The sequence below is a fragment of the Grus americana genome, chromosome 10 (assembly GCF_028858705.1).
Source record: "Grus americana isolate bGruAme1 chromosome 10, bGruAme1.mat, whole genome shotgun sequence".
Lineage (NCBI taxonomy): Eukaryota > Metazoa > Chordata > Aves > Gruiformes > Gruidae > Grus > Grus americana.
This window is the reverse complement of record NC_072861.1, coordinates 15,568,094-15,590,902: the sequence shown is the minus strand read 5'-3', so window position 1 is coordinate 15,590,902 and position 22,809 is coordinate 15,568,094. Positions and strand designations below refer to the sequence as shown.

The following is a 22,809-nucleotide window of genomic DNA, read 5'->3' as shown; positions in this document are numbered from 1 at the left end:
CCCCCAGGGTGAGTGGGACAGGTCTCTTCCCCAGCTTCTGCCCTGAAAAGCCTGGCAAGTTCCTGCTGTGAATTTGGCCACGTGGGCAGGGTCCAGCTGCAGGGACGGGTCCATGACAGAGGATGCTCCTGGGGCTGGTCCTGCCTCAGGCTCTCCAACTCCTCCCTGATGAGGCCACCTAAACCAGCATCTACATGGGGCCCCTTTCAGCTTTTAAAAAAAAACAACCAAAACGTGGGCAGATGGCTTCTTTTTATGAAGCCCTCAAGTGACGGTTGCCTGCTTGCTTTGGGAACTGGAACCAAGTCCACCCTTGGGGTGATGCCACGGACCCGTGAGGGAGGGGAGCCCTGGGATGCGGCAGGGATCGTGCTGAGCCCGCGTGTGGATGCAGTGGGACAAGGCTTTTCGGGGCATCCACATCCCAAAGCCATGTGGGGCAGGGGAGCCCTTGCAGTCTTAACTCTTTTTGGGCTCAGCATTGCGGGAGCTGGGTGAGGACGCACTGAGGATGGGGCTGTGCACGGATCTTTCCCCAAGCCCAGGAGAGGAGCTCGGCCGGGCCCTTACAGTGATGGGGATTTTGGGGAGGTGGCGGGGCTGGGCTAAGCACCGGAGCAGGACTGAAAGGGCTTACACAAGGCATGTTTTGTAATGCCACCAGGATTTACGGATTTGGTTTCCATGGGGCTGCCCTACAAACGGAGCTGAGACCCCGCTGCAAGGGAGGGAGGAGGAGGAAGGCACGAGACTCCAGATGAAGGGCAGAGGCGAGCGGGGACGGAAAACTCCGACCTGTGCCAAGACCCCAGGCAATGCTGCTGTGGCTGGAGCACCACGCGCTGCTTTTCACGGGAGATGCACGACCTCGCCATCCCCTTCCCACTCCAGCCCTGATGCAAGGTTCAGCTCCCTCCTAGAGTTTGTTGGACCTTTGTCTGCAGCCCAGTGAGCAAGATAATGGGTGACGGGGGACATCCTCAGCATGGGGGTTCTGAAAGAGACCCAACAGCCCTGTATGGGGGTGGCAGAGGGGGGCACCTGGGCATCCTGGCCATCATGCTCATCACAGATCCATATGCAAACTCATACGCAACTCCTGCCATCACCAAGCGGGTGCTTTGTCCTGGGAAAAGGGGTCTCAGGAGAGGTGGCAGCCCCAAGGGGACCCACCCCAAGGGACTGTGGCTGGAGCCCTGAGAGGATCTCTCAGCCAGGTCTGGTTATCCCCCTGCCCACAGCCACTGGCCCCGGCTGAACCCACTCCCCCTGCTCAGCAGTGTCAGCTCCCCGTGTGCACGGGGCTTGCGAAAGCTCCCACGCTGTGCTGGCACCGGATCCTCCAGCTAAATCCTGCTGCTTTAAGGCGAGTTAAACTTCCTCGTGTGCCAAGGCCACCCCTCGTGCCCCCCGGAATTAAGGGGTTTACTCGAAGAGATCCGCACCCCACGTGGGTGGCACTCACAGGGGCCGGGTGCTGCTGCTGCGGGGTGGCCCTGAATGGGCACTTTGTGCCAAGCAACTCAGTCCCCCCCGGCTGCCCGCCCCACGTGCCTGCACCCCACACCACTCTGCACCCAATGCTGCCCTGTGACCCATGCTGCCTGCACCCCACTCTGCCTGTACTGCACGCTGCTCTGCACCCCACGTCCCTGCACCCCACACCACTCTGCACCCTGCGCTGCCCTGCACCCCATGTGCGTTCACCCCACGCTTCCCTGCATCCCACGCCACCCTACACCCCCACGCTTCCCTGCACCACGCGGGACTCGAACCCGTGACTCCCGGGCGGCCGGGGGAGGCGGGGGCAGCCGGTGGCGGGGAAGGGAAGTGAGCGCTGGGGGCGGGAGCTGTTGCCCGGGCGACGGGCGGGCACTTCCGGGCGGGAATTTCGGGGCGACGGAGCTGGGGCCCGGGGGGCGGCAGCGGCTCCCCGGCCGGGCGACTCCGCGGCCCCATGGCGCAGCGCATCCTGGCGCTGGCGGCCGAGGAGGCCCCCGAGCGGCTCCAGGAAGCCCTGCAGAGCCTGGGGGAGAGCGAGGTGCGCGGAGTCCCTGTGTGCGGGGGGGGGAGGCTTCTCCTCGGGAGGCCTCGGGTGGAGTGCAGCTTCACAGCGTCCCTTCTCTTTGCAGCTGGGCGATATGGTGACAAGGCAGGCCTTGAAGGGGAGGGAGACGGCAGCTTTGCTCAGAGGGATCTTCAAAGGTGGGTGATCTCTGAGCTGCGCTGTGGGTGGGTGGGCAGGGGGGCTGAGTGCCCATGAGCCGGTGGGTTACAGCTCGCTGCGTGAAGTAAGTGGTCAGCAGCACAAGGAAGTGTCGCTTTTGGTAAGAACCAACTAGTCAGGGCTGTCACAGGGAAATGGGGCATCCAAAAATAGGTATGGGAAGTAGGAAATTAGACTAATATATTTGTAATGAAGCTGTTGTAAGTGGGCTTTACTTTTGGCAGCCCTTACATACCTTGGAGTAGAACTGAGCTGGCCAGCTGAAACTTAAATTGCCAAGCTGATTCTTCTCAACATTTTGACACTTCCTGATCTCCGGCAGCAGGTTGAGTGAACCCCAGGGTGTGATAACAGCAGTTTTATCCAAGAGATTCTCATTTCCTGTGCTGTTTGTTATCTGTTTTGTCAGATAGATAAAATAGGGAGTTGCAGTCAGGTGACAGTTTAGCCCTGCTAATTTCCTGTGCTTTAGCAGCATGTTGTTACTTAAATACTTTTTTCCCCATTCTTTATTTGTTTTCTTTATTTTCTCATTATAAGGCTCGCCTTGTTCCCAGCAAAGCGGTGTTCTCAGGAGGCTTCAGGTTTACAAGCACTGCATCCCGCTAGTGGAGTCAGGGGACCTGCATTTGGGCAAGGTGTCTGAAATCATAGGACTGCTGATGCTGGAGGTAGAAGTTCATTTGGGCTGGCTTTCCTGGGGTCTGCTGGGTATCGTTTCGCATGTAGATTGAGATGCTTCACTAGGCCACTGAGGGAAATGAGTTGTGTCCTTTCCATGGGTCTGCCTTGGACTGAGCTGGGGTTGGAAGTTGCTGTGTATGTAAATGTGATTATCTTTGGATATTTAGACTTAGGCTTGAAACTCCAAACCTATAATTACATCACCATGATTTATTGCTCTGTTCTGTAAAGGACAGTACAAAACAGATCTCAGGGCTGAATTCCCTTTGCTGGGTTTTGGTGACAGTTTGGACGTATATGTGGAATTCTCCTGTGCACTGCCTCAGGCTCTTTCCTGTTGTATCTTCTCCCAGGCTCGCCAGCTGCCAGGCCATGCATTAGCTGAGCTTGCCACCCTGTTCGTTGATGTTATTAAAGGTGGCAGCCTGTCTAACGGGAAGTCCTTGGAGTTGTTTTCCACTGTTCTCACTGCATTGGCCAGTTCGAAGGAGAGCCTGGCTTATGCGAAAGGTAATCCCTCTCAGTTCCTTCTCCCCAGCCTGTCCTCCCTTCCTCTGGAATCACGTCTTAAAAGACTTGCTTTTTCAGGTGAACTGAATGGGGAAGAGTTTAAGAAACAGCTGATAAATACCCTCTGCTCCAGCAAGTACGTACATCTCTGCCAGCTCTTAGTTACATGGCAAAACAGTGCGCTTCATGTTGCGCTTTGAAAAAGACATCATGATGAGCTGAACGTCACTGTCTGTGTCTTGTTCTATCATCCTTGAATCTTTGCCCTCTGTGACAGTGTCTTCTCTGGCTGGGAAGGCAAGAGAACACCCTGCTCCCGGATCTTGTAATAGCATTGCATGAACCGGCCTCAGGAGCTGCTCATTTTTGTTCCTTTCTTGGTATTTGTTATTGTGGAGGCAGGCTGGGGCAGTTCAGAACCATTATAAGTCTGGGTGGTAAGGGTGGCAGTGGTGATTTCTGGTGGAAATCTGACTTCTGATCTTAATATCAGAATGTAATAGGGAAATGGTGACGTTGAATAATTGTGTACGAGGAGGGAAGGGATAAGCGATAATTCTACTTGCTCTCTGTTTTCTGACATATTTTTGTTTTACCAGGTGGGATCCTCGGAGTGTAATACATCTCGCCAACATGTTCAGGTAATTCTTTTCCCCTTCAACATCAACACTTCCTTGTGCTGTGATCCTGTCTGCATGCCATTTCACGTGTAGCATGGGGCAATCACAAATAGGAGGTATGACCATTCCAGGCACAGCCCCATGGATGGTTGAGTGGATGAACATCCACATTGGATCAGTTTGGATACAAAACACAGCTGGGCAGGCATGGCATCACGTTTTTTATTCCATGTGTGAGTGAGCCTTGGCAAATTAACAGTACATTAATGAACAAGCATAATGTGGAGGAGATCTAAGCACCGAAGGTCGAAGAGTGTACTGGGACAGTGGAAGGGGTATTGAGGGATCTGTGGCAACTGCTTCGGATGAGGACTTTGGCAGCGCTCACTGCCTGCCTGTACATTAGGACCTTTTGTCTAGTTATGGGTTGAATGTGCTGTGGGATTCTGAAGGAAATTAGTGAAAATTGTTAGGATGCATCTTTGACTCAACAGGGATATTCCACTATCGGGAGAGGAGCTGCAGTTTGTGGTGGAAAAGGTCCTTAGGATGTTCTCCAAATTAGACCTGCAGGAAATTCCCCCTCTGGTCTATCAGCTGCTGCTGCTTTCTGCAAAGGTAAAAGCTCATGGGAGCTGGTCTCCTCCTAAGTATATACCATGAGGAAAAAAATATGTACAGACTGAGCTATAGGCTGGATTTTGGAGAGAATTCTGATTGTTCCCAAACTGTGCTGTGGGGAGCAGGGCACAACAGGGCATCAGTAGTTGTTTTTTTCTCTAACTCCCTCTAGCCTGAAGAAGCTGAATGCTCAGAGGAAGATACAATCTTGATCTTCCTCATGGGGAAAGAAGGAAACCTTTGGGAAATAAGGGATGAGCATGGACCTAACAGACAGCAGAGAGGATTGGTTTTTGCAGTGTTCTTAAGTGTGGTTTTGCTTACTCTCTGTGGTTTGCACACTAATAATAGCTCATGCAGTATGACTGTCTTCTGGGTTGTAGCCTGACTTGTACTGGAAATATCTCATCTCTTGTGCTCTTCCTGCAAGCAAAGGCTGCCAATGGCATCTCTGACCTTTGACAGGGTGATCTGGCTCTTTTGCTTGCTTCATTGGTGACCAAGTCAATGCCAAAATGATCCAGTCAGAGACAAATTACATGTGTGTTATAGGAGGTTGGTTGGGTCCTCTGGCCAAAATGTAATGTTAGATTTAAGGTTAGGAGTTTGAAAGCCTCCCTAATTGATTATAACATAAAGGATCCTTTCTAATTAATAATAACTTTATAAAAAAGAACAGCTGAGAGCTTCAGCTTCTTCCAACTCTTCCATAAGTGCAGTCAAAAGAAATGTGCAAACTAAACGAGAGTCACTTCATCTGGACATGAGCCACACAGGAGCCCTCCCCCAACTCAGTGATTTATGAAGGGAAATGAAGGATACCATGATATCTGTAATTGGTGTGGGAGTAGAGTGTAGTTCTCTGGGATACTGCAGACCCTGCAGTGCTTTAATGTAATGTCCTGCCTTGCAGGGTGGTAAGAAGACTGTTTTAGACGGAATCATCAGTTTTTTCAATCAGTTGGATAAGAGACAAAAGGAAGAACAGAGGGCTCCACAGTAAGTTCTTTCTCTGTTACCCCCTTTCTTTACTACCTGGGTATTTGTAGTCACCCTGGTCCTGCCCTTGAAGGGCTCCTTCAATTTGAACTGTCAAACCTTGTGCAAGTACGTCCTCATTAATACATACAAAAATATTTATGGTATTGGATGGCTTGGTTTTTTTCTGATAAATCTTACAGATCATTGGACCTTGAGGTAGCCACAGTGCCCCTAGACCAGCTCCGCCACGTGGAAGGTACTGTTATCCTCCATATCGTTTCTGTTATCAACCTGGATCAGGACCTAGCCGAGGAACTCATCAAACATCTAAAGGTATGACAAAGATGGAACCGGCACTGTTGTTGAAGGTGTTGAAGCAGGGTTTTAAAAACCAACTTAATTGGTTATCTTTAGAAGGGATTTAATCATTTTTATGATCGCAGTCATGTTCACTTTAGCAAGTGCTATGACGTGTTTGAAGAGACGTGTCCCTTTCTTCACCACAACAGCAGTGTGATATTTGCCTGATAGCTTCCCTCAACTTGTGGGACTCTGCAGTTGAAGTAAGTTGAAGCTTTCTGACTCTTGCTTGCTATTTTCTAGACTGAGCAACAGAAGGATCCTGGTAGAGCCCTGTGTCCCTTCAGCGTGGCTCTTTTGCTATCAGTTGCAGTAAAACACAGACTGCAAGAGCAGGTATGTGGGTGTATCGCACATACAGAGAACTTCCACAGGGAGGTACGTGGCACTCCTTTTAAAGGAAAGGAAGCATGGTGAGGTCATAGTCCCATAAGAATTAGGCTTAAAATGGTTTCAGGATGCTCGTGAGGAGGCAGTTAGATCATTGGTATGCTGTATTTTACTGAACACTATAAAAGACCCCAGAGCAATATCAGAAGTTTCCGGAGTTGTGATTCCTGTGGGTTGGTATTGTAGGATGAGGAAAAAAGCAATATTGTCTTTTCTTTTTTAATGTTTTGTCTCTGTGGTGGCCACCTGAAGTGCATCTGGCAGCAAGTTACCCTCCTTGAGGCACTTAATGAGGTTGGTGTATTTGTCCTGAGAAAGAAGTGAGTTAAGATTTTTGGCAGGCTGTACTGGAACTTGTGCTCTGGCTGGTGCTCTTACTGGAACATATCCAAGACTATACAGGTCCCATTTCAAAGATCATTTCCTCACACTCAATGATTTTATGTTCCAGATATTTGATTTCTTGAAAACATCAATCACAAGAAGCTGCAAGGACCTGCAGTTCCTTCAGGCCTCCAAGTTTCTGCAAGATTTGTTTCCTCAACAATATGATGTAACCGCTGTAGTTCTGGAAGTGGTAAAAAATAGGTGAGTTGTTGCCACGTGCTGCAGAAGGCCTAATGGGCTTCAGGAGGGGGAGAATTTCAGCCTCGCTAGAATGCTCTAGGTGCTAAATACTGCTGGTGCCGGCAGGGAACAGTGTCAAATCCAAAGTTTTTATCACAGTTTTATATTAAGGAATTAAAAACCAAAGCGCAGCTGTATAAATCTGCCCCCTCCACTGCAAGTCTCAGCATCTGGTGGGACAGAGGACTCAAGTGATCAGGATTCTGTCTGTTTCTTACTGGTAAAGCAGCTGACAGCGTGAGTCATGCTGCCAGCAGTAGTTTGTGTTCTGATCAAGGGATAAGTGATAGGTTCACTGTTTTCTTCCCCCATGTGGTTAGTTCTTTAATCATCCTGTGGGATAGGCCTGTGATCTGTCACCAGCTGTCCTTTAGTTTGATGTGAGGCATTCCTATTCTGTCTTCCTCTCTGACTGGAAGATCTCAGGATGAGTAGGATATTTGTGCATCCCGACTGTAGCCCTCAGTCACGTTCAGATCAGACCTGAGTGCATGTCATTCCCCATAGCAAGGAAACCTCTGGATGGGAAAGGAAGTCTGATGGCTGGAGAACCAGGACTGCAAGAGGTGGTGTGCTGAGCACCTGTCCCTCAGCCTAAAAGACAGTCATGAGGCTGTGAGGGATGTTGTCTTCCCTGGAGTGATCAAGCATCTCTCACTGCTGCTTTGGACCCTGGAATGACTGTGGAAGATTTTACTTTAGACTGCTGTAATCTAAACCTTTTGTGTGACTAAGTTGTTTCTTTTCTGGTCTGTTTAATGTTTTCCTCAGTGCGTTTGGCTGGGACCACGTTACTCAGGGCCTGGTGGATCTCGGCTTCAGCCTAATGGAATCATATGAACCAAAAAAACCCTCTGGAGGAAAAGCCGCTGATACCAGTTATGGCCTTTCAAAAATGCCAGCCCAGCAGGCTTGCAGACTGGGAGCGAGTATCCTGCTGGAAACATTTAAGGTAGTGTATGTTTTGGAGAGAGTTTTTTTTTGAAGGGAGGGAACTGTTCTTATTTTCTCTTGGTAAATGGTGTCAAAACCTTGCCTGCCGTATCCATCATGAGTGTTTTACAAACAATACTAGATTTAGTCTCCTATTTGCCCCTGTCCAGCTGGAAGAGGCTATCCTTATAAAGACTAATCCTAATCTGTTCCAGCTACCATGATATTTGTGTAATCCCTATTACAGTTTCCAAGAAACTGCAGAGAAGGTAGAGAAATTCAGAGGTGGGATTGAAACCAGCATCTTCACTGAAGTGGTAAATTTGCATCCCTCAGACAATTTGACCCATTATGTTCCAAGTGTACTGTGTGTGTCTCTCTGATGTGCTGGTTCTGATTGGACTGGGATGAAAACTGAAGTGGTCTGTGAAAAAAGGGGACTTCTGGCAACCAGTCCCAGCTTACACGTCAGATCTGTATTTGCTTCATACTGCACAATGCCTATGCTCTGAAGTACAGGAATATCTTAAATTTATGTAGGTTTTGATTTTTATTTATTGTTCTTTCTCATTTCAGGTTCATGAGCCCATCAGAAGTGATATTCTTGAGCAGGTCCTGAACAGAGTCCTCACAAAAGCATCATCTCCTGTCAGCCACTTCATAGGTAACAGGAAAGAGGAAGGAATGTGTCCTGCTCTGTGGACACTCAGAACATAGCTTCTGAGAACAAGTTCCTGCTGCAGTGACCAGAAGCCAAGAAAATCAGTTGTTCCTTCCCCTCTTACTGAGGTGTCAGCTGCATCAGATTACCTTGTATTCATCGCAGGTGAAAACATGTTTGCAGGCAGTTGCCATGGAACAGCTGACACACAGGAAGTTGGTATCCGTCAGTCAGTAACTTGTTACATGTTCCTAAGCCTTGCCTTCCTCCTCGTCCTCCGGCAGGTGCTTGGGAGTTGCTGGGGCTGCGGAGGTGCCTATGCTGCAGCCTTTTCTCTTACACCTCAGTGCCCTCTGGTGGGGTGAGGCCCTGCAGCCGGGTTGTGAGTGTTTTACACCGCATGCCTGCAGCAGAGCTCAGATTTTCATAGAATGGTTTGGGTTGGAAGGGACCTTAATGCCTACCTAGTTCCAACCCCCCTGCCATGGGTAGGGACACCCTCCACTAGACCAGGTTGCTCAAAGCCCATCCAACCTGGCCTTGAACACTTCCAGGGAGGAGGCATCCACAATTTCTCTGGGCAACCTGTTCCAGTGTCGCTACCCTCATAGTGAAGAATTTCTTCTTAATATCTAGTCTAAATCTGTCCTTTTTCAGTTTAAAACCATTATGCCTCATCCTATCACTACATGCCCTTGTAAAACATCCCTCTCCAGCTTTCTTGTAGGCCCCTTCAGGTACTGGAAGGGGGCTCATCGTATCATGACCTGTCCGTGTAATGAAAGGGCTTTGATTGTTCCATAATTGTTAGCTCTATAGACATCTTTTGCTCAGACTTTTCTGGCCTCTTGGCAGCAGCTGCTCTTTTTGTCATTTTATTTTTCAGATTTGCTGTCCAATATTGTTGCGTCTGCTCCTCTTGTGCTTCAGACGTCATCCTCCAAAGTCACAGAGACCTTTGACAATTTGTCCTTTCTGCCCATCGACACAGTGCAAGGGCTCCTCCGGGCAGTACAGGTAAAGCTTTGCATTTTTCCATTAATATTCTTGCTGGTTTAGTTCCAGTGACAGCTCTAGGCCACAATTATATGCATGATCTAATAACCCTCCTCGTAAAACAAACCTTCATGTTCTGCTGTAGGTTGTTCGGTGTAGCATGGAACTGTTCTTCAAGCATGGATTTGCATGTGCCCTCTAGCAAAAAGCACATGGTGCAGTCTGGCGTAGTACCGAAACTGCTCTGTGCTGACCTTTCATCTGGAAGATGCCCAGATGCTGCACAGTGTAGAAAACTAAGTATACAGTGTTTAGCTGAACAGCTGTAACTGTCACATTGATTTTTTTTCTCCTTCCAAGCTCCATGTCAGTATTTCTCTTTCCCTGGGCTGAGACATTGCACTGGCGTTAAACTTCTACCTGCTTCGTCCAGCCTGGGGATAACAGTTCTTTTCCCAAACCCTTACACTGTGTCCTCACTAACCTGCTAAGGTGTCTCACTGCTACAGCTCTCTGGGTTTAATTTTATACTCTCTTAAAATGTTTTGGTTCTCCTACTGTACCAATGACAGTATTGGAAATGTAGGGCCAGATGGGCCTGAGGAAGATGAGCTCATACGCCCCAAGGGCTTGGCATGCCTTAGTGCTTTTCTCTCCAAAGTATATCTTCCTTTCCAGCCTCTGCTCAAAGTCAGCATGTCAGTGAGGGACTCCCTGATACTTGTTCTTCAAAAAGCTATCTTTTCCAGGTAAGCTGGGAAAGGGATTCTTTGAAAAGATTTCTACAAGTCATTTATATTTTTGGAGCAGAAATATTTTTTGTTGGTTTTGGCTAAGTGTCTCTTACTATGTTCTTCCCTTAACTAGGTGGTGACATCTCCTACCCCTTTAGCCTAGGACTATAATACAGTCACAGCTCTACCCACTAAGATGCAAATCCCAACCCCTAGATGAGTGGACTTTGGGAATTCAGAAAGCTGTTGGGAACTCCAAATAAGTAGGCAAAATTAAAACCAATTCCGACATGTCTACACAGCTGAGTGCATCCAAATGCAAAGGAGAGTCTCGAAGGAGCCACTGATCAGAATGCTGAGCTGCCATCTTCCCTCTGATCCCTTATGAAGTGGTAGAGAAGCAGGCTTGTTGTCTTGGTAATGCTTTAAGCAAACCATCCTGCTGTGTTAATGCTGTGATCGTAAACTGGATTTTGTTGGGCAGAGGCTGCCTGGTTATGAATACGGAATTTGTAATTTAGGATCATTATTCAAGGCAAGGGACTCGATCTTGGGAAAGACCCGGGGTTATGGTGAGCAAAGCAAAACACCAGCTTTTTGTGAGGAATTTTCCAACTCTGAGAAGAGCTCTGTGAGACTCAGGGAACGTTTAATGCTTGCATCTCGGCCTGGGGCTCTTCCTCAGTGTGAGCGTTGTGAGGGCAGAAAGGAAATTGAATGTTGTGAGAGTACAGAGCAAAGGAGTTCCCAGCAAACTGCCAAGCTCCTCCCTGCTTGGGACTGTGCTGCCCTCTTGGGGAATACAGTTCTGTTGGGCCCAGTCACTGTATTTGTGTATCCTTTTTCATTACTGAGTTCGTCTTGTATTTCCTTCTGAGCTTTTTGCTTCCATTTTGACTTATGCTTCTTTTTTCTCCCCCTGACTCACAGGCAGCTCGATGCTCGTAAAGCTGCGGTTGCTGGCTTCTTGCTTCTGTTAAGAAATTTTAAGGTTCTGGGCAGCTTGTCCTCTTCCCAGTGCAGCCAGGCCATTGGTGCCACTCAGGTAAGTGCTTTTCTGCATTCCCTGGTGAGGACATATGAGACAATCTCATGTCTAATACGCACTGTTTGAAACAACTCAAGAGTGGAGTGTTTCCCCAAAACGGAAATATAACTTCAGTAAGGATTACTCCTGGAAGGAAAGCTTTGGGAAATGCTTTGTGCAAAGAGAAGCTGGCCCAGGAATGTTGCTTTTCAGAGTCATTCTCTCTTACAGCACCAGTATTCTGGGGAGTATTTACACTGCACCATGATGATGATAAAGAGCCTGGCAGCACGCTAAGGACTATTTCAGTGATTGTTTAGGGGCCAGGCCCCTTATCACCTTGCTTCTGCGTTGTGATATTTGAGAATTGTAACCAGTATAACGTGACTAATATTCCCTCTCAGGTCCAGGCAGATGTTCATGCCTGCTATAATTCTGCAGCTAATGAGGCCTTCTGCCTTGAAATCCTGGGCAGCCTGAGGCGATGTTTGAGCCAGCAAGTGGATGTTCGACTCATGTTATATGAGGTAAACACAGTTTCTTCAATCTCCTTTTAAACAGCCACTAGCTCTTCTGTAGTCTGGTTCTACTGTAGCCCCAGGTAAATAATGATCACATTATTGTGGAAAACAACCTATCATCTCAGTTATGTTCTTCATGGGACACATGTACCAAGGACTATAATATTTTTTTTTTCCATCCTTTTGCTTCTTTTTATTTTGGACCATTATAAGCCCAAAGACACATTGCTCTTCCTCATCTCATGCGTTGCTTAAGAGCAAAAATGTGTAAAAGTCTCTCTTCCTGTGGTGTGGCCTAGGAAATGGGAAGCATATTTGATGCCCAGTGATGAGGAGTGTTATAACAAGCATTGGATAGAAGCAGATTTGCTGGGAGTCAATGATGGGCTCCAAAGAAAACCCTGACTGGAGAGTATGGGGAAGCTTCCTTACAGACTGCATCAGGGATCTTTTCTCCTCTTCCTTTCACAAGTTTCTCTAAAGGCTTGTCTGTCCCTTAGATTTCTTGTGATAAATGGCCTAATATAAAGAGCCATTTTTGGGTGCATATCTTAGTTCCTGAGGTAACTGTGGGGTACCACCTTGAGGAAAAAAACCTGTTCAGGTCAGAGACATCTTGTTTCTTTCTTGACCTTTGGTGAGCTGCAAGTTTTGGGTGTGCTCATCATTGTTGCTATAAGACTTGAGCTTGCTTTATCCATCCACTGAGTTTTCTCAGTCTGAAGGATTTTTTGCCTCCTACAGTTTCCCCACTGGCTTGTTTTGCCTTTGAAGCAGGATTTCACAGTTTGAAGTTGGATCTAGTGCTAGTGTTAAATAGCAATGAAAGTCACTCTGGGCTCCATGCCACCGCTGCTAGGGAGATACAGCTTGTGAGAGGGCCTCATGAGGAAATTCATACTCTTTCTGATTCATACCTTCTTTCTGTGGCACCTTTGCTTTGCCAGGTATGGGGTTTTACACTGAGCACATTGTTACTTCCTCGTGGTTCCTTGTGGTGCCAAAGGGTCGTTGCTGTTGTATGACACCAACTTGTTATGCATGTGGTTTATTTTCTTTGTTGTGTAAGCCAACTTGTCCTTCCTTCCTGTCATCAGGGCTTTTATGATGTCCTTCGCAGGAACTCCCAGCTGGCCAGCTCTATAATGGAAACGCTCTTATCCCAGGTAAAGTACTGCTCTATGGCAAGGCTGCAGACACCCTAAGAATTCTGCATTGCAACCAGTATAGCAAGCAATTCAGTTTAAATATTGGGAAAATAGTTCTCCCTTGCACTAGAAATGTGTTTAAGTCCTGCAGCACTTCTATAAAGCGGTGTTCAAAACCCTGCTATACTGAGAGAGCAGACTAGGTCTGGAGACTGGTTCATATCCTGTCACAGGGTGGAAGAGAAAGGATCTCTTGGAGACCTTTCCAACCCTTCATTTCTGAGATGCGCTTTGTGCGCTCCCAGTTCCTTAGCAGTGCACAGCAGTTACCCTCCCATACTTCCCCAAGGATGTGTGCTGACACAGTAATTATTATTGCTGTCCTCCCATCGGGAGAATAACCAAGTCCATGTAGGATCTAGGAGGATTAACTCATCCCCCAACAGTGTTGCTCATGGCAACAAGACAATCACATTTCCTCAATCCATTGGACAGGCTGTGCTTTCTTTGAGACAAGTAATTTTCTTCCTTTTAATCATCTGTAGAGTTCATGCTGACTAATTCCAGCTTTCCCATGACAGTATAGGGTCTGAGAAGGGAACATGAACAGAGCCAAGGCAGCTTTTGGGAATAGAGCAGAGGGCACTTAATGGGAACTTGGTGTAAATGTATAGAATTTAATTGCATCATTGTATATATAACTTTCCTTATTCAGTTCTGATCCTATATAAGTACTCAAGAGCATATCTTCTTCCAGTGGTGTGCCGAACAGCCAGGAATTGGTGCAAGCATGGTCTCTCATGAATTTGTTTTAGTGCCAAGTCTAGCCTCCATAACTGTGTGCACGCTCAGGCCAGGAAGCTGGGTGCCGTAACAGGGCCAAGCATTCAGTACGGGTGACAGGGCAACAGGAGCAGTGACTTCTGCAGTGGGCAGCGCTGCCGATCAGGTGCAGGTGATGTTGCGTGTTGAGGCAACACAACAGCAAGTGGTCAGATAAACTTGTTTTAGGTCAGTGATGTGTCCTGGCTGAGAGGTACATGAGCAACTCAAGAAGGGATTTTAATTACTAATAGGCAGATGACGTGGCTTAGGTACATGTACAGTCCCATTATCATCATGCCAGTTTTTGCTCTGTAGAATGGAGTACAAAGATTATCATACTTTGTATTGAAACAACCTAAGAGGCTCAGTTACCAAGTAACTGGTTATTTTTATTTCTTGTTTTCTGTGACAGATAAAGCAATATTACTTGCCCCAGCCAGACCTCCTGCCTCCACTGAAACTTGAGGGGTGTATTATGGCTCAAGGAGATCAAATCTTTCTGCAAGAACCACTGGTAAGAGCTGTATTGGCTGGCCACAGCTGCAAGCTCATCTGTTCCATAGCATTTTAGTTGTACTGCTACATGAGCTGAATACCTTGTGTTTCTTCAGCCTCTTCTAGCCTGGAGCAATTCTTTTAATGAATAGAGCTGGGCTTCTCACCCCTGCCTCAGGCTATCTATTAGAGCTCTGTTAGCAAAGTGGTTTGGGGAACCTGTGTGAAAAATGCTCTAGGAACAGCGTAGTTCTGTTATCCTCTATTGAGCTCAATCTGGGTTTTTTTTAACTCCTTCAACTTAATTCCACATAAAATAGTCGTGCAGTGTGTGTGTAGCAGGGGGAAGAATCTGCCCTTTGATTTTGCTCCTTTGATATTGTTGGAGATGAGACCTCAACAACTGATTGGATTTCCGAGGGAACAAATTCAAATTAATCACCTTGTTGTCCCCTAAGGAAGCTTCTGTGCTGTGCTACAGTAGCCCACCAGAAAGGGAGCAGACACTTCAGCTAGAGTGAGAGCCCTTTTGGAAATTCCCTTTCCATCTCCTCCAGCAGTGGAGGGAGCAAGTGGGAGTTAAGCCTTTACATCCCGTATAGGCACTCTCACGCAGACAGCATTGTCTGAAGCTAGAACTGGGTTCGTGTAGGATTACAGATCCCCTCGTTCTGGGAATGAGGTATATTCTAGAGACTCAGGTTAACCTCCAAAGGCAGCTATGGCTCTTTGCATCCAACTCTAATAGTCTAGCCTGTGTCCACTTCTGCCAGTGACCTCCAGCTAGAAGGCTGAGTGTGACTGTGTGCCTGCTTCCTTCAGGCCCATCTGCTCTGCTGTATCCAGCACTGTCTCGCCTGGTATAAGAGCACTGTGCATCTATGCCAAGGAGCTGAAGATGACAACGAGGAGGAGGATGTGGGATTTGAGCAAAACTTTGAAGAGATGCTAGAATCTGTCACACGACGCATGATCAAGAGCGAGTTGGAAGACTTTGAACTGGTAAATCAGATTTTCAGTTTGACACAGTGGAAGAGGACACTGAGTTCTTGTCAGGTTTTAAAAAGATTTTTCCCTTGTTTCCTTTACCTCTTAGGATAAATCAGCAGATTTTTCTCTGTCTTCTGGTGTCGGTGTAAAGAATAACATCTATGCCATCCAGGTGATGGGAATTTGTGAGGTCCTGATTGAGTACAATTTCAACATAGGGAATTTCAGGTAAAACATCAAGTCTTACCCTCCAGCACTAGCTGTGCTATGCTGTGCCTAGTTCTTCGGAGTACAGGACACACTCATTGCAAGCACCAGATAATAGTGCCAACATAGAATCAGAACAGTGCTTTCTGAGTGTGTGCGCCTTGCGGGACAGACATTCACAGAACTTTGGGGAATGTCTTCTTTTTGAATGGGGGGTGTTGTGGGAGATGTGCCATTTTGTAGAAGAGCAGGTCAAGGAGGAGTGGGTGAGGTATACACTGTTAGGGAGGTGGAGAGATGTCATATGTCATCAGTTTATCATTTAGAAAGTGTCATTGTATAATTTGGCAACTGAAGCTTCAAATGGGAAACTATAAGACTGGATTTTCTCTGTTAATGCTTTCTACTACTTCATTGCAGTAAGAACAGGTTTGAGGATGTCCTAGGCTTGTTTACATGTTACAACAAACTCTCTGAAATCCTGAAGGAGAAAGCTGGAAAGAACAAATCTACTTTGGGCAACAAAACTGCACGGAGCTTCCTGTCCATGGGTTTTGTGTCTACTCTGCTCACAGCTCTGTTCAGGTGAGAAGCTGTCATATCTGGAGAAGCTTTAAGGTCTATTCAGAAGCTGCTTTTGTGGTGTCTGCATGCTGGCTGTCTTGTGCACTGCATACGCAGTACAGGCATTTTAATTTCTGTACAAAGCATGCGTGGTAACAGCACTTGTTGTGTGGAGACCATTATAGTCGAGGCAGGAACCATAGCTGTGCAACCCCTGGTGTTGACAAGACAGCTTTCCTGGACCTTGCTTATGACTTGTAAGACCTTGAAGAGTCTCTGCTCTTCCAGTCCTGCGCTGTTCCCCAGACAACAAAGTCCAGTGTTTGAGCTCCACTCCTCTATGGAACAGAGCCAGACATCAATTCAAACCATGTCTGTTACTGTACTTGGAAAGGCTGGTGGAACTCTCTCCTCTGAGTCTTCACTACAAGCTACCAAACAAAGGGTCTTTTCCTCCCTGAATTCAGTTAGTGATTTTGTTTGTAAATGCATATTTAGATTTTGAATCTCGTAGGCTATGTCCATGCTTTTTCAGTGCATCTTCAATTTTCTGACAGTGCTCTTGATTCTCCAGGGACAATGCCCAAAGCCATGAGGACAGCCTAGCGGTTCTGCGCTCCAGCACAGAGTTCCTGCGCTATGCCGTCAGTGTAGCTCTGCAGAAGGTGCAGCAGCTGGAGGAGACAGGACAAACTGATGGACCAGATGGACAAAATCCTGAGAAGATGTTTCAGAATCTCTGCAAAATCACACGGTGAGTCACGGTGGCACGTGAAGACATCAGCCCTAGAAAGCAGCAATGCATTTTGGGGATTTTTGATTCTCAGGTAGAGTTTTGAAAGAAGAATGCAGACTATAACTGTTTCAAACTGTTATTATTACTGGGTTGAGGTCATTGCCTTTCTTTGCTCTTGAGAAATCAAGTGGAGGCTCTACAGTTTCTGTGCTAGAGTGAGTGATACCGCTCTAATAACAGTACTTGGCCTGGAAGAACCAAACACCATCAAACTCTCTTTTTCAGCCTCTTTCTGACTTTTGGCTCATCACTCATTGTCACAAAGCAGGTAGGATGGTTACAGGCTGGATTGTTGAGGCCTCTGGGATGCAATGAAGTTAAAATTTATTCCTAGCTACAATATAAGACAAATGTAAGAGGGACACAAGCTTTAGAAAACATTTGTTTAGGACTTTTGCAAGATGCTTGAAGACATTCATGCATCTAATCCTTTGGAAATCCAAGAATGTTAAGCATCTAAGTGTCTTTTGGGATCTAGGTCATATCTGCATGGGGTCTTTTCAGATCCCGGTCAGCAGAGAGCACAAAATGCAAATTACCCCTGCCATGAATAATGCCTGTTTTGTGTCTCACCCCCAAAGAATAGAGGCTGGTTTTGTTGCAGTCATTAGGACTACATGTGAGCTACATGTTTTGCGTGATTGGACATTGAAATAGAATAAGATCATCTGTGCAGGTGACAGAACTAATGAGAAGAAAGGAGAGGGAACAAAAAAGGGAAGAAGTGGGCTTAGGAGAGCAGGAAAAAGATGTTTGCCTACAAATAGAAAAGTCTCCTTTGGGTCAAACAATTTTGCTTTCTTCAAAGCTTTTCACTTTGCTTTGCCTGCCTTTACCTTTCTGATTTTATTTATAAGGAGCCGTATAGAGATATCTGACATTTCACAGCTTCAAACTGCCAAGAGAAAAGCTCTTTTTGTCACTGACAGATTTGACACCAGTGGTCAGTGTTTGGGGAGTCTGAGACAGAAGGAAAGCCAGGTGGAAGAAATGAGTGTATAAAGATGGACTTGAAATGGGATTGGAAGGTCCCTTGGCACCTGGAAAGAATTAAATTATTTAGCTGTGCAGGAAGAATGCAGTAGCTGTTTTGCTGACATTGAAACAAGATCTTCTTAAAAATGGATCTCTTCTCCCTCCACTTTCCTATAATAAAAAAACCTTCCAGTTTAGTTATATTAAAATAATTCTAAGATCAGAATCTGTGATTAGCCCTGTTCTAGTTCTTGCACTGCAGCCAGCTTTACTGGAGCATGTGATGTTAACTCATCTCCCATCCCCTAGGGTTCTGCTTTGGAGATACACTTCAATTCCCACTGTTGTTGAAGACTCAGGGAAGAAGAAGGGCAAAAGCATTTCACTTCTGTGCTTGGAAGGTTTGCTCCGGATCTTCAACACGGTGCAGCAGCTGTACGCTGCCAGGATACCCCAGTTTCTACAAGCCCTGGGTACTTGGTACAATTCTGCTCTGTTTTCCAGGCTTTGTGTTCCAGCCCGTGTGTGGGCAGTTAGGGACCTTTATCCGTAAGTAGAGGGATCTGGTCCTTGTCTCTCAGTAACAAGGTGGGCTTAGTAGCATTGATTTTCATGCCAGAGGCAAGTTCCAGAGATATCTTTACCTGCTTTTATAGAGCGCTCAGCCTGTCAGCAGAGGATGGTTGGGGTCTGATATAGCATTCGTCTGTTTGAAGTTTGCCTTTAACACATTTTTGTGCTCACCACAGTTTTGCAGTCTGTATTCCTCCTCTAGCTGTGAGCAGTTGCAGTCTTTCCCACTTTTGGAAATAAATCCTATATTCTGCTCTTGGCATTTAGCTTTTTTCTGCACCTCTCTGTCTCTGCCAGATATTACTGATGGTGACGCAGAAGAAACGGATATTAATGTCACAGAGAAAGCTGCCTTCCAGATCCGACAGTTTCAGGTAAGTACCACTGTGTGCTGCAAGTGTTCCAAAGCACCAGTAATTCTGGCAGAAAACGCTGCTAGCTCTCTGTTACTTGACCACAGGATTGAGTATGCGATAGCCACTGTGACACTGATTCACTGGCAGTTCAGAAATGTTTCTGAACCCTAAGGAAAGCTTCTTCAGGGCACTGTGCAGAGCTGGATTGAAGTGCACATGTATTTATAGAGCGATAAGGTCCTTCAGTGCAGCATAAACTTACCTGAGTATTGTAAAAGTCACTCTGAATCATATGTGGGCCTCTATGTAAGCACTCATCACAAAAACCAGCACTTGCTCTTTAGAAGAGTCTTCTCTTTATATTCTTTGTCATTCTCCTTTTTGCTGATTCCTTTATCTGCTGCAGCTTCTGGTTATTTGCTTCTTAAAATGGCCCTGCAACAAGCATGCACACTCTTTCCTTCCCATGATCAGAGGTCCCTGGTGAACCAGTTCAGCAGTGCTGAAGATGACTTCAACTCCAGAGAAACACAGTCACTCATCACAGTTCTCTCCACTTTGTCCAAACTCCTGGATCCATCCTCTCAGCAGGTACTTCACAACCTTCACACGGTGGCAGGGATGTGTGTAGTAGCCGTAGGTGCGGGAAGAAAATTGTCAGACTGGGTTGACATCTGAGGGCTTTGACAGGTGTGCATGTTCTGCCTTCTCCTGCAGACCACACCATGTCAAAGTGACATTTTAGTTATGTTATCAAGCACGCTCCTGTCAAATGCCTACAAGGACAGTTAAGAACAAGTTGTCTTCCCACTCCTGATCCTGCCTTTGGACACCTGGAGTCTGAATGACTTGTTCACCTGAGCAGGGACTCCTAACAGAGCCTAGACGTGATGTGGCTTCCTCATGGGAACAGAGCCAAAAAAAGCCAGCAGACTTATCACCAGTCCAAGCTGGCTGAGTGCCTAATTCCTTTCATGCAAGGAGGCATTTGCTGAAGTGGACTAGAGGTGCCCCATTTTTACAAGCTAGGGACTGCACTCAAAGCGTGCCAAAAGTCTGGAGTCATCATTTATTTTAAATTAAATGGAGCTGTTACTCTGTCCAAGGGAATGTATAGCCATTCCCCTGTCCTGATTCTCAGGTTTTCACTTGTTGATAGGGTAAGTGTCCCTTGTGAAACTTCACAGAGCATGGCTGGGTACCTTTCTGCCAGAAGGGGACTCTGCTGGTCTCCCTTTGCTTGTTTTTTTTGGGTGGTGGGTTTTTTTATTATTAGTTTTGTGCTTTGAATTCTATTTCAAAGCCATAATATCTTTTCTCCCCTTATGCAGTTCCTTCAATTCCTGTCTTGGACAGTCAAAATTTGCAAAGAAAATGCTCTTGGTAAGTAAGCTTTAAGGAGCGTGTTTAGATGTGATGGATGTGTCAGGTCTGTTACTAGACCCTTAGATGCTCTGCTGTTGTCTGTCCTGCTTTTACCTCTTTTGTTACAGATATATTCACGTCCCATTCCGTGGCAGATTGCCATGACATTATGGTTATTAGCAAAAGTATTAGGGGTGAAACTCCATCTCTATAAATATTAGCATTGCTGAAGAAAGAGCAGCCACTTACTTGACTTGTCTCCCTTGTTATTTAGCACATCTGTTGCTCAAATCTGGATTTATACTCTGGAAAGATACTATTCTTGCCAGAGTTTGTATTGCTTCAGTACTTCTGGTCATCATTTTTCTATGAATTGAGGGCTCCAGTGTGCTGTACTTCCCCTTGCAGTATTACATGTGATGCCCAATGTTGTAAACTCCACTGTTGTAACTGCAGTGTTTTGATGGGATTTTTACCTACTGTGAATCATTTCTGGGAATGCAGAGTGTTAAATCCATACTGAATCTGAGACTTTCACTGGATGTCTGATATTCCTAAATAGCTAGGGGGGCTCTGTACCCAGTAATGTGTTGTTTTCTTTTCCCTTCCCCACAGAGGATATCGCTTGCTGCAGGGGTTTGCTGTCTCTGCTCTTCAGTGTCCATGTTCTGTACAGGAGTCCTGTCAGTCTGCTGCGTGAACTCGCACAAGACATCCATGCTTGCCTGGGAGACATAGATCAGGTATGATGCAGAAGCAGCCTCACTCTTCATCACTTAGTGCTGTCAGTGCAGAATCGAATGCACCTCTGGTGCAAACTATGTAACAGCAGCTAAAGCTTTACTCACCCGAATTTGTTTTCTGTCCTCCGACCAGGATGTAGAAGTGGAGAGTCGGTCCCATTTTGCCATAGTGAATGCCAAGACTGCAGCTCCTACTGTCTGTGTGAGTCAAAATAGTGTGTGTGGAACAACCTGTATTGTCCAGGGCTACTCTGCTACAAGTGGCTTGTAGTTTCCTGTTGTACCAAACTTCTCCAAGAATCTGTTTTGTTATTGGTGTTTCTGTCTTAGCTGCTGGTTCTGGGTCAGGTGGATAAGGTCCTTGAAGAGGTGGATTGGCTTATCAAGAAACTCACCAGTCTGGGATCAGACACATCAGGTAGTAAAACTGGTCCATTTCTTACTGTTATACCTTTGTCAAAAACAGATGTAGATAGAGAGCAAAAAGATATTCTGGGATTTTGAGGTAGTATCATCTGAGGGCAGGTTAAACTCTCCCTTGAGTTTGTTCAACATGAACAATGTAAGACAGAAAGCGTTGTCACAGAATCCCTCTAGTGACTGTTTTTCTTGTACCACGCTGGTGCTTTGTGCACCAGAAACAAAGGTGGTCTTTTGTGCCTCCCACCTGCATAATTGGATTAATTAGACACGCATCCACCAGGTATCCATCTCTTTCTTCTAGAAGACTCTTCTCAGGCATCAAACCAAACCCAGGCTCTGGAGAAAGGTGTCATTCTGCAGCTGGGAACTCTACTGACAGTTTATCACGAGCTGGTACAGACAGCACTCCCTGCAGGGAGCTGTGTGGACACACTGCTGAGAAGCCTCAGCAAGACATACGCAATTCTCACCTCCCTCATCAAACATGTAAGTGCTGTTCTGCTGACAGTGGGCTGGCTGCGATCTAAAAACTTTTTCCCCATCTGCTACAGCAAGCTCACAGTGACCCCTGGCAGCAGCTACGCTCAGAACTGGGCTGTTGATCTCTTGCAGGAGTTGAGTCCTTATTCTGTTGGCTTTCACGCCCCCAGTTTCATGACCTTTCTGAGCAGTGATAGTTGTACCAGTGGAGATAAAGGAAAACTTCTCTTCAGCTGAATTTGACTGTGCATCGCTTGGAGTGGTTCTTTCCAGCGTATCTTGTAGGTTCCTCTGTGTGCAGCTGTGTGCCACAATGAATGACACTAGTGATGTTCTCAGTCCTGCCCTTCCCACTCATTCCCATCTAAGGCTTGAAGCATCAGACCTGGGGGAGTCGGCCATGAAAACAGGCCAGTGGAGCTAGTTTGAGATAAGCTGGTGAATTCCCTTGGCGCTCTCACAGCTCTGGAATGTAGACATGGCGTTTGGGATACAGCAAGCCATGGGGGAGGATAGTTCTTGCAAATCCTGCTCTCCCCACTGTGCCGTTAGACAAGCTGTTTTGAGCCCTGCCTGGAAGCAGCGTACCTAGAAGAAACTCTCCTTCTGTTTTCCTTGCAGTACATCCAAGCTTGCCGCAGCACCTCCAGTACGATTCCAGGAAGGCTAGAAAAGCTGGTGAGTGTGAGCGAATTGCTGGAGGAAATGGCTCATTGCCTTGAGGTGGGAGTAACACCAACTTCTCTGCTTCTCTGCAGGTGAAGCTCTCAGGTTCCCATTTGACCCCCCAGTGTTACTCATTCATTACTTATGTACAGGTAAGGCCTAGATTAACTGGCAAAATCACAGTCAGTCTATCTGATGCTGAGTGGTGTATCAGCTGCAGTACATGGGCACCTTTGGGGATTATTAATCTTCTTGACGTGACTTGAGTTTCTTATAGTTCAAGCTTTACTATGTCAAATAATAGTGTAAGA

At 46.6% G+C, this 22,809-nt stretch overlaps 1 protein-coding gene across 1 annotated transcript in view; it reads left to right on the top strand.

Annotated features, from left to right (window-relative positions):
* The first annotated feature begins 1,894 nt into the window (after positions 1-1,894).
* FANCI (FA complementation group I) overlaps positions 1,895-22,809 on the top strand; it is a 24,370-nt gene continuing 3,455 nt past the window's right edge. Inside the window, exons 1-33 of the mRNA XM_054836914.1 lie at positions 1,895-2,041; positions 2,133-2,205; positions 2,768-2,898; positions 3,265-3,421; positions 3,500-3,557; positions 4,021-4,062; positions 4,536-4,659; positions 5,576-5,661; positions 5,844-5,976; positions 6,247-6,339; positions 6,845-6,981; positions 7,792-7,972; positions 8,530-8,617; positions 9,501-9,631; positions 10,289-10,359; positions 11,275-11,389; positions 11,776-11,898; positions 12,990-13,058; positions 14,278-14,379; positions 15,183-15,362; positions 15,457-15,578; positions 15,978-16,142; positions 16,696-16,875; positions 18,202-18,365; positions 18,763-18,839; positions 19,296-19,412; positions 20,153-20,204; positions 20,802-20,929; positions 21,063-21,131; positions 21,260-21,347; positions 21,654-21,838; positions 22,454-22,510; positions 22,591-22,650. Coding sequence (XP_054692889.1) covers positions 1,958-2,041; positions 2,133-2,205; positions 2,768-2,898; positions 3,265-3,421; positions 3,500-3,557; positions 4,021-4,062; positions 4,536-4,659; positions 5,576-5,661; positions 5,844-5,976; positions 6,247-6,339; positions 6,845-6,981; positions 7,792-7,972; positions 8,530-8,617; positions 9,501-9,631; positions 10,289-10,359; positions 11,275-11,389; positions 11,776-11,898; positions 12,990-13,058; positions 14,278-14,379; positions 15,183-15,362; positions 15,457-15,578; positions 15,978-16,142; positions 16,696-16,875; positions 18,202-18,365; positions 18,763-18,839; positions 19,296-19,412; positions 20,153-20,204; positions 20,802-20,929; positions 21,063-21,131; positions 21,260-21,347; positions 21,654-21,838; positions 22,454-22,510; positions 22,591-22,650 — 3,642 coding nt within the window. The 5' untranslated portion in view covers positions 1,895-1,957. The remainder of the gene's footprint in view (positions 2,042-2,132; positions 2,206-2,767; positions 2,899-3,264; positions 3,422-3,499; positions 3,558-4,020; positions 4,063-4,535; positions 4,660-5,575; positions 5,662-5,843; positions 5,977-6,246; positions 6,340-6,844; positions 6,982-7,791; positions 7,973-8,529; positions 8,618-9,500; positions 9,632-10,288; positions 10,360-11,274; positions 11,390-11,775; positions 11,899-12,989; positions 13,059-14,277; positions 14,380-15,182; positions 15,363-15,456; positions 15,579-15,977; positions 16,143-16,695; positions 16,876-18,201; positions 18,366-18,762; positions 18,840-19,295; positions 19,413-20,152; positions 20,205-20,801; positions 20,930-21,062; positions 21,132-21,259; positions 21,348-21,653; positions 21,839-22,453; positions 22,511-22,590; positions 22,651-22,809) is intronic.